Genomic DNA, 21100 nt, shown 5'->3' on the forward strand with positions numbered 1-21100 from the left:
CAGGATGGCTGTGTCCGCTATTTGCTATTTTATCAGTCAGTGACTGTGAATTGAGAAAGTAGAATACCTTCTGAAATGCAGACCTGCCAATCGATTTTTAGCACCTCGAGCTGAGAACGAAATATGCTGGGTTGGACATGGGCCTTGTCCACTGAAAAAAAATATTGCTGGATTTACTTGATTTTATCATGTACAGCGGTTGCACATGAATGAAATGTCTAGGTTTACGAAACTGATTAATGCTGTGACAACTCAACTTTATCAAGTCATTTCAATGGAATTGATTAAGTGGAGTCTATGTCATTTCAAGGTCATTGTGTGATACAGGCAGCATGGAAGTAGGCATTCAGATGTACTTAGTATAGCAAGATCAATGTTAAAGGACAACTTAGAATAAGTTGTGCCACAGCAAGAAGCATTCATTATACAGTAGCAACCAAAATTTGGAACCACTGATATATTTTGCATGCTCAATACCTAACCCATTCATGGTGGGAACAAAGTTCATCTCAGAGCATAACATAAGATAAAACTCAACTCCAAATTCTACACTGCAAAAAAGGATGTGTCAAAATGACACATTGTGAGTGAGTTCAGGGACTACACATGTTGTGTCAATTTCAACGTAGCAATTGTGTGACTGACTGGGTGAAAAAGTTCAACTAACTCAAATAACCAAAACAAAATGTGTATCTGCAAAAAGGCGTACCTTTTGTTTGTTTGTTTGCTTGTATTTGTTGTTTTTCGTGCTGCACAAAATTTACACAAAATTACACAATTACAAAATTACAAAATTGTGTAGCCCCTGAACTCACTCATAATGTGTAATTTTGACGCATCCTTTTTTGCAGTGTACTAAAAATAGTCCCCCCTAAGAAACTCATGTGAAAACTTTTGGCAACACGGTTAACATGATTATTTCAGTGTTCTTGCAAAGGCTCATGGGAACATAATGTAATGGTGACACCAAAGCATCCCTTGTTCATTTGCCTTAAGGTTCAGGTGCTTCACATTGAACTAACATGATTTTGTTGGATGAATTCATTGTTGTGGCAAAATATGTCAGTTCAACATAGTAACATTGTGTTTGAAAGAAAAGCATGAGTTTGTTTAATATTTTGTTGTGGTTTAGTAAATGTGACAAACAATCTTTTCCTTTACTTGATTCAATTAAAAGAAGTTGATTACTCAATCGGAATGACTACTTGAACAACATAAGGATGTGTTTCATCCAGAACTTGCTTTGTGCACTGGTGCACAGTGTTGGAACAGCATGGGGCCAGGCTCGTCGTCCAACATCAGTGGGGTTAAGACTGGTGGTTCTGACTGCACCACTGGACCAGCTGCTCCACCTCCTCCCTGCAAGACCTTCTGGATCAAACCAATGGCGGTGGTGTCACCCACAAACTTCAGGAGTTTTACAGATGGGCTCCTTGAGGTGCAGTCATTAGTGTAGAGGGAGAAGAGCAGTGGGGAAAGGACACACCCCTGTGGGGCGCCTGTACTGATAGACCGGGTTTTGGATGAGATGCTCCCCAGTCTGACATGCTGCTGCCTGTCAGTCAGAAAGCTGATGATCCACCAACAGGTAGAGGCAGGCACTGATAACTGGGTGAGCTTCTGATGTAGGAGTTAAGGCATGATGGTGTTGAATGCCAAGCTGAAGTCCACAAACAGAATCCTGGCAATGTCCCTGGAGAGTCGAGGTGGTGCAGGATGAATGGCAGGTTTTGTATTGTGGGAATCTCAACGTAGAAGGTGATTCTAAATGCATAATTATTGGCACTCCTGGTAAAGTTGAGTAAATACAAAATCATCTTCTGCCAATTTGTCACAATGAAAACAATAAGGAAAAATCCAAGCTTGGAGGGAAGCAAATGTATTCTGAGAAACCAAAATACCTCATGAAGAAATCAACATTTTTACATCTTTGGAGAAGACAAAGCAAGGAACTGCAGACGATTAATCCTTATGAAATCTCTGCAGTCAGTCTAAGGAGGCCATTGACACCCATTTCCAATTATCCAAAAACCTATAAACCAATCACAATTGCTTATCAGGCATGGGATGGGCTTTACATGATAACAGAGCAGTGCATTCAACACAACCAATGGCTGCACTGATGGCAACAGGGCTAAAAATGGATGTGTATCTTCTTTAAAATTGAGTACACAACTGCATTTGAAGTAAGGGTTTAAAGCACCAACTTACATTTAATTTCACTTATGCAACCGGAAATCATAAGTCAATGAAGCCCTTCAAATGAGATTTGAAAAGTGGTCATGGTGGTGTTAATCAGGCTAAGATTCATGGGGCCATACTTGTGCACACTCCTTCCACTTAATTCTCAAAGCTTAGATCAGGGGACATGGCAATGGCAGAAGCTTCATTTTGTGAGTAAAATATTTCTGTTTTTATCTGAACATTTGTTTTAGTTCATCAACCCACTCAATGATCCATCTATGACCAACGTTTAGTGTCTTCGCCGAGATTTGCTTTGAAAATGTCCAGATTTTCCATCCCAATGAGGTTCCCATCAGGGGCTCTGGAGTAAAATGCTGCTGAAGTGATGAGTCAGCTCCCTCTGCATGGCCACACTGACTGTCCTTGTGACCATAAAAGGACATTTGGCTTAATAAAACTACCCTTTTTCATCACTGTACTTTTAATGATCAGAAATGTATTCCCCTGCAGAAATGTGTCAATATTCAGTATCCCTATAATATCATAAGATCCAAAAACATTTTATTTGACCAATATGCTTGATTATTTCAATTATCAATGTTAGATTTTACCAGGTTAATCAAGGGTTACATCATGCCCCAGATGCACAGTTGACGGATTAGTTTTGACAAAACACTGAGGAAATCGATCAAACAAAAAGTTGTATATGTGGGTGGATGACATTTGCAATAATTGTGTCTGTTGCTAGACAGGGTAAATCCAGCCCGATCTGTCGGTGATTGGATTTCACCCTGCAGCGCAGACTGGTAACTTGCACATTGGCAACTTGCACATTTACTTGCATTCCACTTTTGCTGGAACCAATCACAAACTATCTTATCCACCAGATGCACCCAAATTTTGTTTGATTGGTTGAAGAACTATCCGAACATATAGTAATTATGTCCATTGATCACACCTGTGCAATAGAAATACAGCACAGCCTCCCCAGACTAGTCTCAAAAGATTGAGTGTTCATGGTCTGGTGATAATCAGACTAATCTTGTTTCATTGTTTTGCATCAAATTGAATGGATCTAACATAGGCCTAGTCTAGGCTACAATTCGTAGATTCTTCATCCAATTTTTCGAGAGAAAAAAACCCAAAACAAACAGACAACTCAAACAAAATTGGTTATTTCTCCACATGATAAGGGTCTTGAATATCCCAAAAATTACAATGACTCATTTTCGACCAAAGATGAAGTTATGCTATCTCTGTTTACTTACAATAACATTATTCAATATTCATAACAATATTCCTTGCAAAAAAAACCCCAATTAAACCGACACATCAAAGCCGACAGATCACGTGGGATCAGGCAAGCTTGAGATGCAGATATGGATAACTATAGTTCCCAAACTGGTTTAACTTCGTTAGCTACAGCTCTCTGTAGTCCTTTGTTTACATCAGCACGGGGCGCATTTATGGGACTCATGGGCTGACCTAGCAGACGCCAGTGAGAGATGGTGAAAAGGCTCTAACGTGCTTCAAAGTACCGGCTGAATTCTCACGGCTCACATTACACGGTAGGCGTGAGGGTTATGATTTCCATGTTTGATTTAAACTGTATGCTGGATAGTTTACTTCTTATGTTCTAAGCTAATGCTAGCTTGTAGGTAACTGGCGACATGTCTGCATGTCATGTAACGCTTCTAACAAGAGAATGAAATGAAGCATTGGCTATTGCTCACTGTTTCGTTTGAATAGCTAGCTTGATGGCTTGTTTGATAACATCAATTGGGTAACTAGCATAATCGACAGGGTTGACACGTTGGGCGTCCTTACGTTGCGACAACATGTGTTTGTTATGCATATGTAGCATACATGCTATAACTTAGTATTTAGCTTTCAGAAGTGTTGTTAGCTGCTGAGCTAGCCGGCATTCCTCTTGCAAACAAGCCTTGTTTACCAGCGGTGTGCGAGGCCGCTTCAATTAAGATAAACTACATGTAGATGATATAAATGAGACTTGACTTGCTACACTGTACTGAGGTTACTAGATTTCAACGCTAAGTTAGTTCACAAGAGAAAATTGCAGCATCAAACATCAGGCTCCAGCTCATTACATTGAACAAGCTGTGCAAGATGCACAGGAGGCTGAGGATGGGAAGTCGGCCAAACAATAATGAGGAATGAAGGTTTCCTCCATACATACATGCACTCATACTTGGGGAATCTGTGAAGTCCTGACAGTGGTCGATGCAAACTTGGCGTTCTCTCTCATCTGACTCTGATTAAATCTAGTCTCTCTGTCACATGTGTCTGTCTCACCACTCCGAAAACTTAATAACAGAACTGCAGGGTTGTCACATGAGAAGTAAACTTGGGCTGCCTAGCTGCCTCATGTTGGTGGTAGGATCGTTTCAGCTCAGTGAAGTTATGTGTAGTTTACTGTTCATTGTTTTTGGATTTAATGTTGCACTCTGGGGAGGGTCTTTGTGCTCACAATCAGCCAAACTGTATAGGCTACCAAGCTACAAGACATGTCATTGCACTGTAATTGCATTACACACCTTCATAGCCGAGTATGACTTCTACCTTTGAGCCCTAAAAATGGTTCTGTAAGAGGATAATTAAGTTGTTGTTTTCCCGCTTTTGATTTTTCAGGCCACCATGGGTGCTCTTTTTCGGAGTGAAGAGGTCTGTCTAGTTCAGCTCTTCCTTCAGTCAGGAGCAGCATACAACTGTGTCAGTGAACTTGGAGAGCTGGGACTGGTTGAATTTAGAGATGTGAGTATTTCCATCTGTTTCGGTTGCAACTGTTCATCATGACATAACTTTGGTGGGAATCTTTTTTTAATCATTGACTCCTTTGTCTTACAGTTGAACCCAAATGTCAACGCTTTTCAGCGGAAGTTTGTTAATGAAGTAAGAAGATGCGAGGAGATGGAGAAAACCTTTTGTAAGCTCATATTGTACTATTTGTTGCTATAATAAATTACATCACACATACACATACATTCACTCAACAGCAACACTTCATTGATAACTCTAATCACTTAACCACTTAATGAATTTCCCCTTGTGGATCAATAAAGTATCTATCTATCTAGCTGGCAGTACATTACATATTACTGTATTTTGGTGAAATTATTGTAATTTGTTTTTATTCTTCTTATTATTTTTTTGATTTTAAACAACCAACATTCTTTCAACACATGTATTCAAATATAACTTGGTGAAATTATTTAATCTTACCTCAAAAGTAGATTGCGGACGACTAGTACTCACTCTTCTTCACTGTCTCTCGTTCCGTCAGCGTTTCTGGAGCAGGAGATCAGCCGTTCTCTGTGCCCTCCCCTGACGGGGCCTCTACCCATACCGAGCCCGGTGCCCTCAGCCCCTCAGCCCCGAGAGCTGCTGGCCATTGAGGAGGAGAGTGAGCGACTGGCCAGAGAGCTGAGAGAGGTGTAGATCTGTCTGTCTGTCTGTCTGTCTGTCTGTCTGTCTGTCTGTCTGTCTGTGTGTGTGTGTGTGTGTGTGTGTGTGTGTGTGTGTGTGCTGTGTATGTGTGTGTGTGTGTGTGTGCATGTATTAATAAATTAATTGTATTAACAACTAGAAAAGCACTCAGAGAGCGCAGACCTCCGGCTGTATTGTTCCTGGTAGTAGGCTATCAGGATGCAACTCATAAATGATGTTCTGCACTCCGATAAAATGTCCATGAAAAGCCTGCTTTACCTTTTTATAGTCCTTTAGTTTGGCTTCTGTCAACCTAGCTGGTATTCGCCTTCTTTTTCTATCAAACCTGCATTTATTCTGAAGCGTTCAAATGTGGGTCACGAGCTTAGTTTGAAGCATAGACAGTAAAAGATATGGACAGAGCTATCACGTAGACGTCAGCAGAGACCAATGAAGCAAAATTTCAGCCGTTTTCCTGTTGGGCTATGTGTCTCTCTGCGCAGGCTCATGTGACGTAGGCACATAGTCTGACCGAGGTCTGACCTATGCTGACACTTCACTCTCTCTGGATGCATGCACATTATCTAACCTACATTACTTTAGTATTGTTTTCAGAAAAACTTTTATTTGTCAGCTGAAAAGACGTGAGGTTATGACGCCAATCTCACAATGTTGTATTACTCCTAAAATAGAAAAGGTTCATATAAAGGCTTAAAAAGCTTCAGCTGTAACGTTATTTTGATGTTCAAGTGGCGTTAACACTTAATAGGATTCAATGGAATGGCTAGCTGGAACTGGTCTCCTATTTAGCATGGGGTCCGCCATACTGTCTACGCTCTCCGAATGTTCGCCTGCCCCCTTGGTTCGAAGTCGAATCGATAACCTTTATTATTAGCCTACTTCTTCCTTGGTTGTCATACATTTTAGCCTAAACTATTTAGAGCGCCACCACGTGGCCATACCATGCCACGCCAAGCGAAAAACATAAACGCCTCCTGGATCCAGACGGTGGTATGGATCACTCCCAAAATGTAATCGTTTCTTCCTTGGGTCATTTTAGACCTTACCTGAAAATCGAATCAAAATCCATCCTTCAATTTTGAAGTTATCTTGCTAACAAACAGACAAACCGACAAACCCAGATTGGCGGAGGTAATAATAATTAGAGTGGAGCCAATTTGATTTGAGCAATTTGAGCATTGGAGTGCCAATTTGATTTGTTAAGTTTGGAACTTTTTGTGGAATGTTTTGTGACCTTTTGAGACTTGTGTGCAATTGTTTTAACCATTTTAAGCTTTTGTAGCTTTTGTCTTATTTGATGAATCAGGTCCACATGAGACTGTACTCATATCTGAGACTTGTACCATACTGAACACTGATAAATGGCATTACTGATAAAAAGACAATTATTTTTTAATCATTATTTTTTATTATCATTGGGGAGAAGCATATGATATTTGGATTTGATTTGGTCAAATGTAATGTTCAATTGACTTCAGTTTGATATCCTTGCTTAGGTGTCCAGGAATAGGGATAGCCTAAGGAACCAGCTGACTCAGCTCAGCCAATACAGAGGCGTGTTGATCCAGACTCACTCCCTCACAGCATCACAGGTGAAGCAGCAGACCACAGGCACCCAACCAGCATATTAACTGTGCATTTCTATTGCAGCCATCTTTGGTTTGAAGTTTTCCAGTGATTGATGTTTCCTTATTGATGTTTTTCATTTCCCATAAGGGTCCCCCGCCTCCTACAACTGTAGAGACTGCTTCCCTATTGGATAACAGACAAGACGTCAGACTGAGGTAGCAAGAATGTCTTTGTTTTGAATGTTTGAATGTTTTGAAAATGATCAAAGATGGTTGTGTTTCTCTCGTTACAAGCAATGCTCAAGCACTGGATTTCCATTCCATTCCATTCCTCAGTCACATCTCTGTTCTCTGGTACCTTCTCTGGGACCTAGAAATATACCACATCCACAATTGGAGCACAAATGAATTAATTGGCACACCAAAGCAAATCAAATTTGGTTTGGCCTACTTTCGTGGAAACAGTCAGCATGATCTGACCACCTTATGGTGAAGTCAGATGCAGCTTTGTTGTTGCAAGTGCAGACTCTGGACTGTTACTACAACATTTTGAAGGAAAAGGAAAGGAGACACCGAATTATATTTACAACATAGTTATGTGTATACCGTACTAAGTTCAGTGGACTTTCATTACTTTAATTTCTCGATAAGTGGGTTGCAAGCAGTCCACAGTACCATCTGTCAGAAGATCAACAGAGCTATATAGGACGCACACCATTTTGTGTGTTGTCTCTAGTGTTAACGCATTGTGTTTGTGTGGGTAACTTTGTTAATCTCTGCATTGTGTTCTAGCACGTAAGTGAAGATGTTGGCTTTTGTGTTAAGGCTGGCATTTTGCTGCCCATTGATATCCTACCTTAGTAAATCTTATGACACTAAGAGCCAATTTTTAATGATTGAGCAATGCAATAGAAATCAGAGAAATGAAAATACTGTTTTCCTAATATTTATTCAACACACTGTAAGTAGCAGAGTGAGGAATGAAGATGTTCAAGTGTCCTGCTTTGCTTCCTAGTTTTGTGGCTGGAGTGGTTCACCCGTGGAAGGTCCCCTCTTTTGAACGGCTGCTCTGGCGTGCCTGTCGAGGTTACATCATCGTGGACTTCTGGGAGATGGATGAGAGACTGGAGATATCTGACACTGTAAGAGGATGTCATGTATTTAAGACTTGCCGGCTTTGTTGAAGTAAAAAACTTAAGTACACTTCAAACATAAAGGATAGCACTCAAAGTTCTTTCTTTAAATAGAATTCTGAGTGCTATCCTTCATTTTTTACGTTTGACAAAAATTTTGACAAATTTGTTATCCTGTTAATGGCTATGCAGAAAATGACTGATCATAGTTTTTCTTCTGTGTAAACATCTCAGGGCGAGACGGTTCAGTGGACAGTTTTCCTCATCTCGTACTGGGGCGACCAGATTGGCCAGAAGGTCAAAAAGATATGTGACTGGTGTGTTTGTTATGGATACACTTTTCCTGTTAAAGAGTAGAAAAGTTAATATAAGTCAATGATCAGCTCGTAACAGGTGTGTCCCCCCTGTGTCTGTCCCTTAGTTTTCACACGCACACGTTTGCCTATCCAGAAAGCACAGCTGAGAGGGAGGAGATTCTACATGGACTTCAAGGCAGAATATTGGATATTAGAACGGTGAGAGACGCAAAGCAAAGATGAGAACGGAGAAGAAAAATGCCCTTTTTCAATTATGTGTCCTGTTATGTCTCACTGAAGGTTCAAAGGGACATGTTTTCCATGCTCTCTCTGCTTTGATGCATTTGTTTCCTTCATGCCACACAAGGTATCATCTCAGTATCTATGAGAAATACTAGCAATGTTTCTCTCAGGATCGATCACTAATTTCTCTTTCTTCTCTCTCCCTCTGTCCTCTCTCCCGACCTCCATCATCCGCCACTCTACTGGCCACCTCCTCCTCCTCCTCCTCCCCGGTCTGCGTCTCCCTCTCCAGGTGCTGTCCCAGACGGAGCAGTACCTGCAGCAGCTGCTGGCCCGGGCGCTGGCCGAGTTGCCGCGCTGGCGCGTGCGCGTGGGGAAGTGCAAGGCCGTGCAGACGGTGCTCAACCTCTGCAGCCCGTCCGTCACCGACAAGTGCCTGATCGCCGAGGCCTGGTGCCCCGTCAGGAAGCTGCTGCTGCTGCAGAGCGCACTCATCGAGGGCACGGTGAGACGAGGAGGATGACGAGGGGGAGGAGGGAGGAAGAAGGGGTAGCTGTAGGGGGGATGAGGGTGGACAGACAGGTGACAGAGGGACGTAGCACACAGGACACTGAGATGACACTGGGATGAAGGCAGCCTTCAACATTGTAGAAGAGAGATAAGAAAACAGGAAGCTCAACCACCACCTCAGACATGTGGTTTGGTGTAAAGCTAGCGAGCACTAGGTGCACAGAGGCCTAGCAGACACCAACAGCATAAGTACGTAGTGCACATCTTTACTGCTAGTGGGACCAACGCATGTATTTATCAGGGTTCCCACGGGGCATGGAACTTCTGGAATATCAATTTAATTGCCAAAACACATTAGCATCGATATTTATGAGGATGACTATTAGCTTTTATCGTTAATGGCTGCTTGAGTGGTTGTGGTAGTGATTGGTGGTCTCCCTTTCACACACAAACATGCAAAATGTTGTTAGAGTCAGATGAAATTGAGTCACAAATAAGCTAGCTTTTGTACAAGTTCCATTATATCATGTGAATTCAGTGGTTGGTATTAGTGTGTTAGAGTGTCTATATGTGTGTGAGCTTGTGTGTGTGAGTGTGTTTGCTGAAACACAGTGTTGATGTTGCTGTAAAACCCCATAGGAATACATATAAAATGGGTCTACTCTACACAGAATATGTAGTGTAGGAGTGTACACACATCTAAAAATCCTACCGGTGCTGTATACTAGCAATACATGGAAAAGAAGAGATATACGCACTGTCCTTTCAATAGTGCAACGTTTCGGTCACTCAGGTCTTTGTCAGGTACGTTGACACAGAATAGCCACATATTTCTACTGATTTTGACACAACTGATTTGTGCTTTGCTTAGCTTGTACTTTAAGTGCTGTAAAGGAACTTTAAACTTCTGCTATGGATATTAATGGGTTAATACAAATCTATTTCCAGGCAACGTTGGTGGCTATTGGGAGTTTTTAGCTTTTTCCATTACTGGCTGCTTGAGTGGTTGTCGTTAGCCTTAGTTATTTAATTTTTTTCAATGTCTATTTATTCATTTCCCGTCAAGATTCTAGAATGCTCTGAAATATTTGGTCAATGATGTCATTTTTGTCAATTAAGCCATTACAGTAGGTCATGGGGATTCAGTTATGTTGTCAGGGAAAGTCAAGGAAAAGCCATGGAAATTTACATTTGACATTGAGTGGGAACCTTGATTTATGTATCACATGTTCACATACTGTACCATTAAACTGAATTGGAAGATGGACACTAAAACACCTGCCTGTAAAAGTACATCAGAAAGTAGCAAATTGTTTCATAGTGTTACTTCTATGTTACACCTTGTTATATTGTTATATTTTTATATATACTTTATCATTGCATTGAACTGCCTTGCACTATATTTATATTTAATCTTAAACCTCAGTCTTTATTGACGTTGCACTAGTCACACCCTCTTTTCAATAGTATATTGCACCTTGCTTGTGCCTGTTGAGGTGTATACGACGCGGGCAACCTTGACAGGGACAACAAGGAGGCAGACATTCCCTGCTGCATTGCCCCTCTGGACAATTGCATTACTGCATTACTCTATCCCACCCTAGTGTCGTTATTTCCAAATTAGCCTTATTCTACTGCCCGTCAAGGTCAAGGTGAGGGTCAACTTGAATGTTCATTCTATTCTTACTGTTCTGTTTTTTATTCTTTTATGTTTTATTTGTTTGAATGTTGTACTTTGAGGGCAAAGTTAACCGGAGTCAAATTCGTTGTTTGTTTATGCAAACCTGGCCAATAAAGCTGATTCTGATTTACCGTAAAATATCTCGCACACAGTAGCCTAAAATATCTTGCATACAGTAGCCTAATCTACCTCATCATGAGCCACTGACAGTCTTCTTCACGCCCCGCCCCCCTCTGTCTCCCTTCCTCTCTTTTTCCCTCAGAGGAAGAGTGGCAGTGGAGTGGACTCATTCTACAATCGGCTCCCTGCCCCCACCTCCCCGCCTACTCTCTTCAACACCAACTCTTTCACTGCCGGCTTTCAGAGCATAGTGGATGCTTATGGAATAGCCAGCTATAGAGAAGTCAACCCAGGTAATATGCTCATATAACCACATTATAAATGCTGAGTCCACATTCACAGATAAAGGATGAGTATCCACTGTGTACTATAGTAAGTACTGTGCTTACTGTACTGTCAACAGAACACATAGCCGTGCCTGGAAGTTTGCATAGATCATTTTCCTCTTCATCAGATGAGGTTGGAGATGTAACACATATTTGAGGTGTCAAACACATAACAATGTGTGCGTGTGTGTGTGTGTGTGCGTGCGTGCGTGTGTGCATGTGTGTGTATGGTTTCTTTCCCTCCTCCAGCGGTGTACACCATCATCACCTTCCCTTTCCTGTTCGCGGTGATGTTTGGGGACGTGGGCCACGGTTTCCTCATGACGGTGGCAGCCCTGTGGATGGTTCTGGAGGAGAGGGACCCCAAAATGAGGAACAACTCCAATGAGGTGAGGACATAGTCAACTCTCACTTTTGCACCGCAATGGTACTATAACGGCCCATCCAATGGAGGCAGTATGGATTATGAAGGATGAGATGCGATAAGAATCACTGAGCCCAGTTGTGTATTAGGGGACAAGAGACACTGTGGGCTTCCAGTTGCCCTAGGGCTGTTACTTATGAACATGGGAGATGGTAGTGTAGTGGTAATAAGGAACTGGGCTAGCGTGCAAGCGTGCAGTAGCCTGAAAGTCGCTGGTCCAGTTCCCGGCTTCCACTGTTGTGCCCTTGAGCAATACACCCCAAGTTGCTCCGAGGACAATCCCTGTAAATTCCAATGTAGGGTAATCCCTTGTAATATAGTTGACATATGTAAGTCACTTCTGACAAAAAAGTGTCTGCTGCTAAATGTAATTTGTTCAAATGACCTCTATGTTGAAATTGGATTAGTCACATGACAACTTTAAGCAACTTTATGCTCACTTCTCCATTAGTTTATCAATGCTATTATTTCTGATTAATTAGATCCAAGTGTGCTTTTTAGTGTTTTTTTTTTTATTTTATGCTTGACAACAGGCATGTTTCAAGGTTTGGCTCTCAAATTGAAAGAGCTTTTTCTCTGTATCACCTCAGCTCTCTGCGTCAGCTCTAACTAAGATTGGCAGTCTAAAGCATTTGGTGTGACAAGCTCATCTGGGTAGCACCCAGCTACACTGTGCGGGCTGATGAAATCACTTTTGGCAGTGTGTAAATAAATAAAAACAAAAACACAGCAGCTTACTTCATCATTCAAACCTTTCACATGAAGCACAAATTCTTGCTGTTCATACTCCCATCAAAAACACAATGGAATACACGCCCATCAAGCTCAGGGGAAGCACAGCTCAGCTCACTGATGTCAATGCCTGTGTCTGACTGTAAGGTCTCTATCCAAGCAGTGCCACAGACCATGTTTGCCTTTGTGTGTGTGCATGTGGTGTATGTGTGTGTGCGTGCGTGCGGGAGTATGTGGTGTGTATGTATGTATGTGTGTAATGTTTACCATGTTACAAGTCGCTTTGGCTAAAAAGCGTCAGCCAAATGTAATGTAATGAGTGTGTGTGTGTGTGTGTGTGTGTGTGTGTGTGTGTGTGTGTGTGTGTGTGTGTGTGTGTGTGTGTGTGTGTGTGTGTGTGTGTGTGTGTGTGTGTGTGTGTGTGTGTGTGTGTGTGTGTGTGTGTGTGTGTGTGTGTGTGTGTGTCAGATCTGGAAGATGCTGTTTGGAGGACGTTATCTGATCCTCCTGATGGGCCTCTTCTCCATGTACACGGGTGCCATATACAACGAGTGCTTCAGCAAAGGCCTCAGCCCCTTCCCCTCTGGGTGGCACCTGCAGCCCATGATCCAGCACTACAACTGGAGGTACAATGATAAACAATAATCTCGCTCCCTCTCTCTCTCTTACACACACACACACACACACACACACACATAATCTTTCTCTGTGTCTGCCTCTATGTGTATGTGTGTGTGTGTGTGTGTGTGTGTGTGTGTGTGTGACTTGTAACTTGAGACAAACCCCTTCTGACTGACCTCTCACAGTTAACTCTAACCCATCTATCTCCACCAGTGAGGACACGCTACGGGAGAACCAGTATCTCAGCCTGGACCCCAACGTGACCGGAGTCTTCCAGGGGCCGTATCCGTTTGGCATTGATCCGGTAGGATACCTCCAGCATGCATCATCATCTGCCCCTTTTCGCCAGAGTGATTCTCTGAGAGTGAGAGATTTCAAATACAGGTTCCCTTTTCTCTTTGTCCTTGCTTGCACAGATCTGGAGATTAGCCAATAACCACCTGACCTTCCTCAATTCCTACAAGATGAAGATGTCTGTCATCATTGGGGTCATCCACATGACCTTTGGAGTGTGCCTGTCATTCTTCAACTACATGTGAGTCATGCCTCTGAGAGCCTGAAGGCATCAAGGTGTTGAGCCCTTCCTAAGGGGTCATAAGCCATATTTAAAGCAACACTAAAGCACATTACGCTATTTGTTTATCCAGCAAATAACGATGTCCACAGACAAGGTAGAGTATGTTGCATGATTTTATGAAAGTATGATGTATTGCGACATCGAAGCAAGTCAAATTTGTAGTTTATGATGTCTCATTCTATCGTACTACAGAACCGCTACCCAATCTGGTAAACTTGCATGGTGCGGTTATAGCCGATAGAGGGCCGCAAATCCAGAAGTGCCGTTCACCCTGTTATGAGTTGATGAACCACTGAAATGATTTTGGGAACATTATTTTAAGGTACAAAAAAACTCTTTAGTGTTGCTTTAATGTTTTTGGTATACTGACTACCCAATTTGCTGATTACAGTATCTGTTCAATTCTGTTGTCCTGGCCATACACAACGAGAATATATTTGGACCCATCTCTTTTAACTGTTAGTGTACATCAGCCTGTGTCATTTCTCATTAGATTATGACCACTTTCAGGTCCACAAAACAGACGGGTTTTTTCCTCATTGCTACAGGCACGTTTTTTCTCTCCTCTGGCTTCTGTCCTGACCTTGTGTGTTCACTCTGCCTGCTGTTCCTGTGCCCCCCCTCCTCTCTCCGCGCCGGGCAGACACTTTGGTCAGCTGAGCAGCGTGTTCCTGGTGCTGCTGCCCGAGCTCGTCTTCATGCTCAGCCTCTTCGGCTACCTGGTCTTCATGGTCATCTTCAAGTGGGTCGCCTTCGGGCCGTGGGACTCGGACCGGGCCCCCAGCATCCTCATCCACTTCATAGACATGTTCCTGTTCGCTCAGAACCCGGACAACCCGCCGCTCTACCCCGGGCAGGTGAGACAAACCAATACGACTCCCCTGGAGCACAGAAAAAAAAAATACATACTGGGGGAAAATCAGCTGTTTATAGAGATGCTTTGGAGCTTAACGACCATAATAGCACCATCAATACAACAACGTCTCAGTGCTTAAAGGCTAGTCTTCACAGAGACCACTCACTAACACACATAGACTCTGAGAAGCCACTGTTTGTGGTAATAGCTCCAGTGCTGTGTAGCGGGTGCCTTTGTGTCTTTGCTGTTGTCTAAAAGAGGCTCTCGTCTCTGTCCTCTGTGCTCCGGACCAGATGATCGTGCAGCGGGTGCTGGTGGTGTTGGCGCTGAGTTCGGTGCCCGTGCTGTTACTGGGCAAACCCCTCCACCTCTACCTCAAGCACAGGAGAAGAGCCCGCAGCAGCACTGTAAGAACAGTGTGTGTGTGTGTGTGTGTGTGTGTGTGTGTGTGTGTGTGTGCTGTGGAGAGTGGGAATGTGACTAATGGTTGAAGGCAGCATGTTTATGTGGTAGGATGCATATTGCATAACATTAATGGCCTGTGATTTATGGTATTGCATGTGTGTGTGAGTGTGTGTAGTACGTAGCTATACTCTATAGTAGCAGCATCCACATTGATGTGATCTTACCTGTGTGTTATGACACTAGGGGGAGCAGGCTCCTGTGATGACAGACACCAGCTCCATCAACACCCTGCAGGGAGATCTGGAGGGCGACGGGGGCCGGGAGCCCGCGGTGAGAGAGACTGGGACATGGGTCACAGTGCATCAGCACCGCTCATCTCGTAGATATACATACGTAGATAACGCATTATTACAGTGCATCAGCACAGCTCAGCTCGTAGATATACATACGTAGATAATAACGCATTATTATAGGGCATCAGCACTGCTCAGCTCGTAGATATACATACGTAGATAATAACGCATTATTACAGGGCATCAGCACTGCTCAGCTCGTAGATATACATACGTAGATAACGCATTATTACAGTGCATCAGCACCGTTCAGCTCGTAGATATACATACGTAGATAACGCATTATTAGAGTGCATCAGCACCGCTCAGCTCGTATATATACATACGTAGATAACGCATTATTACAGTGCATCAGCACCGCTCAGCTCGTATATACATACATAGATAACACATTGTCCATTAAGTTCTATTAGGAGGAATACTTATCTATCTATATCTATGACTCAGCTCATCTCATCTGCATAGTTTGATCTGTCTGCCTGGGTATGTTGTGTACTACCTTGAAACTGATTCATACTGAGTTGTAATATTTGAAATGCCTATTTTGATTAGAATTAGGAATGCGTCCACTTTATTTCCACCAATAGAATGAGAGATCGTATGTAGCAAAAGCTAATGGTCTGAATGGTCTTCTGGCAGTGCCTGATGTGTCCATGACCTGATCGATGAGGGAGTGCTGATGGCTAGTATGGCTGTGTGTGTGTGTGTGTGGCACCATGTCCCGGGTGTCTGAATATCACACTGCATTTAACATTTTCTGTCCTCACAGAATCCGTTTAAAATACACTTCTGTTGCGTCATGTCTCAAATGTCTTCAAATTGAATAATTTCAACACAGGCCACCGAAAAAAGAAAAAGTTCTGCTCAACACAATGCGTTGCACCACATCCAATGAGGAAACTCTAGTTGAAAACAAAGTAATTGACCTGATTTTGTTGTTGACACTGGCCCATGTCGCATGCAGTTAAGACCCGGTGTGAGAGAGGAAGCCCAGAGTGGAAGAGGACAGCAAGGGTGAGAGTGAGATTGCAGGCCGAGGTGTGGAGCTGAGAAGTGAGACATGCTGTGCACTGTTCCAGTTCAGCATGTGTGTGCGTATGTGTGTGTGTGTGAGTGTGAGTGACTCATGCGTTTTCCCCTTGTGTCCCTCTGCAGGAGTTTGATGGGGCCGAGGTGTTCATGCACCAAGCCATCCACACCATAGAGTACTGCCTGGGCTGCATCTCCAACACGGCCTCCTACCTGCGCCTGTGGGCCCTGAGCCTGGCCCACTCCCGTGAGTACACGCACACACACATACACACAACCACAAACACGCATGCTCGCAAACACACAAACACATACACACATACATGCAGGCAAGTTTGCTCGCATGTACTGTACGCGCGCACACGTGCACACATAGCCTTATCTCACTCACTGACAAATACTGTTTGGTAATATTATTGTCGGACTTCTAAGGATAAGGGTGTAGTTCATAACATTACAGCACAGATATTGACCCATATGAAGGGCACAAGGCCAAGCAGGACATCGTTAGCTGTGTTATCAGGGTTTATAGGGCTATTTTTTTGAGATGAGGTGATTTCCAGGTTATTCATATCAGGTTTTTTTTTAGATTTCCAGGTTATTGCCTTACAAGTTAGTTTCAGTTTTGATTTCTGAGTACTGGTCAATATTGTATAAAACAGCTTAATCTGTTTAATTTAAGACTGCCTTCAAATTATAAAAAAATAATTTGCAACATATCCTCCTACGTTACGTACAAACAACAGATGCAGGACATAACACTCAGTCAAAAGCAGTATGACTTCGGAATAAACCAAAATCAGACAGCTACATTTTGTGCATCAGCTTGGGTATAAATGTAAGCTGTTGGTGTGTATATTTGGAAGCCTAGGTAATGTCCACAGACTAGTAGTCAGGGGTTTGCAGATTGCTGGTCTCTCTAAGCCAAGAGCAAAGGCTCTAGCAAAATTCTGCTCAATTTCTGTGATAATTGGCAGTCGCCACATATGGAGAAGGCGTTGTTTTATGTACCCATGAACTGAGACCAGAGGCATAGGCTACTGGGTTTGCAATGCTGGTGTCTAAAATTGTTTGTGTTCAATGAAATTCATTGTAAAATGTGAACACAAATAAAGGTATTAAAATGTGTGTGTGTGTGTGTGTGTGTGTGTGTGTGTGTGTGCGTTGCAGAGCTGTCAGAGGTACTGTGGGTAATGGTGATGCGGATCTCGTTGTCGTGGCAAGGTTACGTGGGCTCCGTGGTGCTGGCGGTCATCTTCTCCTTCTTCGCCATGCTCACAGTCTCCATCCTCCTCGTCATGGAGGGCCTCTCAGCCTTCCTGCATGCCCTGCGTCTGCACTGGTGGGTTAATAGCATCAACACACACGCATACAAAGCACACACACATACAGAGCATCAACAGCACACACACACACACACACACACATACAAAGCATCAACACACTCACACACAATGCACACACACATACAGTACAAAGCATCAACACACACACACACACACACACACACACACACACACACACACACACACAGAGCATCAGCACACACGCACACACACATACAAAGCATCAACACACTCACACACAATGCACACACACACACACACACACACAAACACACACACACACACACACACACACACACACAGAGCATCAGCGCACACGCACACACATACAAAGCATCAACACACTCACACACAATCCACACACACACACACACACACACACACACACACAGAAAGGAAATGGTCTGCCCTGCATTGTATATCTATGTGAAATGAGTCATTCACAGTTCCACCCACCACTCTCCCTTCCCAGCCCAGTGAAAACAATACACCACTCATGAATCTGGAAAACATCAGTGGCACTCAGCAGCAGCAGCAGTTTCAGACAACTACAATAGACTGATAGAATGACATTTGAGGATTTTTGAAGGCAAAATGTAATGCTATGTGGAATGCTGGAATTTAGAAATACATTTGACTGGTTACATTTGACATGTCCATGAAATGTAGACCTTAAAAGTGAGGCACTAGCCAGTGTAGTTTATACTGGAGCATGTGGTTCTGGTTAGGTGAATACTGCATATCGGAATCCAGTGTACAGTGCCAATGGGCCTTTTTTTAATTAATCTTTTTTTTGTGTGTGTGGCCATCGAAATAGAAACTTTGCCATGCTTATTGCCAATTTAGGTTTTTCTTGATTTCCCCCCCTCTTTTCTTTTCTCTTTAAGGGTGGAGTTTCAGAATAAATTCTACAGTGGGACAGGATACAAACTCAACCCCTTCTCATTCAGCACGAGCCCACCTTAACCTGACTGTAGATGTACTCTATCATGTAACCTTTATGTTTATAGTCTAATAGCACAAAAGTGCTTTATAACTTCATTTTGGAGTTTACTTTGTAATTTATATATCCTTTTTACTGTAAGGGAAAACAATGTACAGTATGTTGTATTAACGGTTACTGGTCAGGTCAGCTGAGCTCAGGTAATGGTTTTAAAATTTGCAGTGCAAAATAGATTGTCAACATCATCCCAGTACATGGATTGGACTGCATGTTATGTACAGTATAAAAGACCATCATGAACAGTATTAAAATATCTCTTGATTATTTTCAGACTTGCTTGCTTTGAAATAGATTTTCCTGTTTATTAAAAACAAAAATCTTACAATCTTAGTAAATCTCACAGGCATTGGATTTCTTTTTCAACCACTCTTTCTTTTCAGCGCACAAACGCACAAACACGCCCCCTTTCCTCGGATGGTGACCTTGCCTGCTCGGTTGAACTCAGAGGAGACCGAGCAAAGTTTCCGAGACAGATTCCAAGATGGTGCCCAGTGTCACTTGTAAATATTCTGTTTTCATTGTGTTTGGACCGCTTTTGGTGGTTTAAATGACGATTTCAGTCACTTAATTGTATTACAGCAATACCTTACTGCGTCTGTATCACTGCCTATGGGAATGGAAATCGGCCTTGTTGTGAGTGCAATATTGAATGAAGACTGTTTCAAACTGGTGTTGGTAAATGTAGCTAGCGTTGCTAACAGAAGGTAAACATGCCTGGTGCCATGCAGCATTTTAGAACCAGCTCTGTGCACGAAAATCCATGTTGGGCACGAGCTCGCATGCGCGTACTACATGTTGGAGGGCGGGTACCTATCCGGCGGCTACAGCCAAACGTTACTCAATGCGGGACTTCACTCAGGTGTGTGTTCCCCATAGACTGTAAAAAATATGGACAAAGCGTCTGTGACGTCACCCATAGATTTCTGAAGAACTCAAATGAAGCCGTTTATGGGGGGTATGGGCGGCGCCATCTTGGGAAACGTTGGGAAATCCTAACCACGCCCACATTCTGGCAATCCAATCAAATGGGTGAAAGGGCGGGCTTTGTGCGAAACTGAGCCGAACAGGTGTTCTGTTCTGCTCGGCTTGTTCAGCTAAGCAGCTAATACGTTACGAGACTGGCAAGCTTGGCTACTGCTACGTTTACTGCGAAGCCACCGAAGTCGAAGACTGAGTCTAACCCACCTGAATTTGCTGGTAAGTTGAACCGTGTTCATGTATGTCTCCTTAAGGCATGTGTTCAGACATCTTATGATTATGTATCCTGCAAGCTAACCGGGTAAACTCATGTGAATAGTTAGTGCTGCTAACAAGTTAGCCTACTATAATGAACGGAGTTGTGTTTGCGCCTTCTAGCAGGTGAAATAAGCTAGCTGTTAACGTTACGTTACCCCATTTACAATAAACGATAGAGAAAGTTAGACTCCACTACAGATACATTGATCTTTAGCTTTAGTGATTAACGTTACCCATCTCTGTTCTCATTTTATTATTGGTAATGTAGTTATGAAACGTTGAAACGTATGATCCTGTGACATTGAATGTGGCGGTCATTTCATTGTAACATTAACAATAATTTGTCAACATCAAGCTCGCCTTATTCCGTCAAGTTATTGACAAAATTTTAGTCTAGTATTAGTTGTACATCATTGATGTGTTTTATGTTTTAGCAATAATCATGGGTTTCATCAGGTCCCTTTCCACAGGTGTATTAATCAAACATGCTGTCTGCATTCATAGTCAAGGTGCTTAATTTTATACACCTGTGGAAAGGGACCTAATGAAAACAATGAATATACAAGGGTGTTGTGTTATGGATTATGCAATGAGTAAAACTAAATACAATTTTAGAGCAATGATTTGCACAATATGTAATTTTACTGTCAAAATCACACTCATGAATACTGATTGCAAGTGTTGTTAGTTGACACTTGTGTTGTACTTGTATTGCATTTCATTGTAGGTTACACAGGTATGAATGTAATTAAATGTTTACCTTTCTATTTTGGCAGTACCTAATGTGTGGATCATTGAAGACTGCTATGTTTGCTGTGGAGAGGAGGTGGCAAGGAGGTCCCTGAGCTCTAACCTGGGACTAAATGCAGGTGAAATGGCTTGGCTGGGGTCGACTGAGGTGGCATAGCATCCTTCTCCTTTTTGCCTAGTCCCTGAAGAGTGGATTTTGCCGCAGAGATGAAGCAGAACCTGTGTGATCTCCATCTGCTCTG

At 42.7% G+C, this 21100-nt stretch overlaps 1 protein-coding gene across 1 annotated transcript; it reads left to right on the forward strand.

The window, feature by feature from the left end:
• Positions 1-3633: 3633 nt before the first annotated feature.
• Positions 3634-19142, forward strand: tcirg1a (T cell immune regulator 1, ATPase H+ transporting V0 subunit a3a). The gene is made up of 21 exons (XM_062521218.1): positions 3634-3752; positions 4834-4956; positions 5050-5128; positions 5486-5634; positions 7146-7241; positions 7366-7433; positions 8233-8359; positions 8585-8667; positions 8772-8865; positions 9182-9394; positions 11343-11493; positions 11776-11915; positions 13151-13308; positions 13517-13607; positions 13720-13838; positions 14524-14737; positions 15030-15143; positions 15385-15471; positions 16650-16770; positions 17694-17865; positions 18757-19142. The coding sequence occupies exons 2-21, from the start codon at positions 4840-4842 to the stop codon at positions 18833-18835; spliced, it is 2472 nt and encodes an 823-aa protein (XP_062377202.1). The 5' UTR covers positions 3634-3752; positions 4834-4839; the 3' UTR covers positions 18836-19142.
• Positions 19143-21100: the final 1958 nt, after the last annotated feature.

The sequence above is a fragment of the Sardina pilchardus genome, chromosome 2 (genome assembly GCF_963854185.1).
Source record: "Sardina pilchardus chromosome 2, fSarPil1.1, whole genome shotgun sequence".
Lineage (NCBI taxonomy): Eukaryota > Metazoa > Chordata > Actinopteri > Clupeiformes > Clupeidae > Sardina > Sardina pilchardus.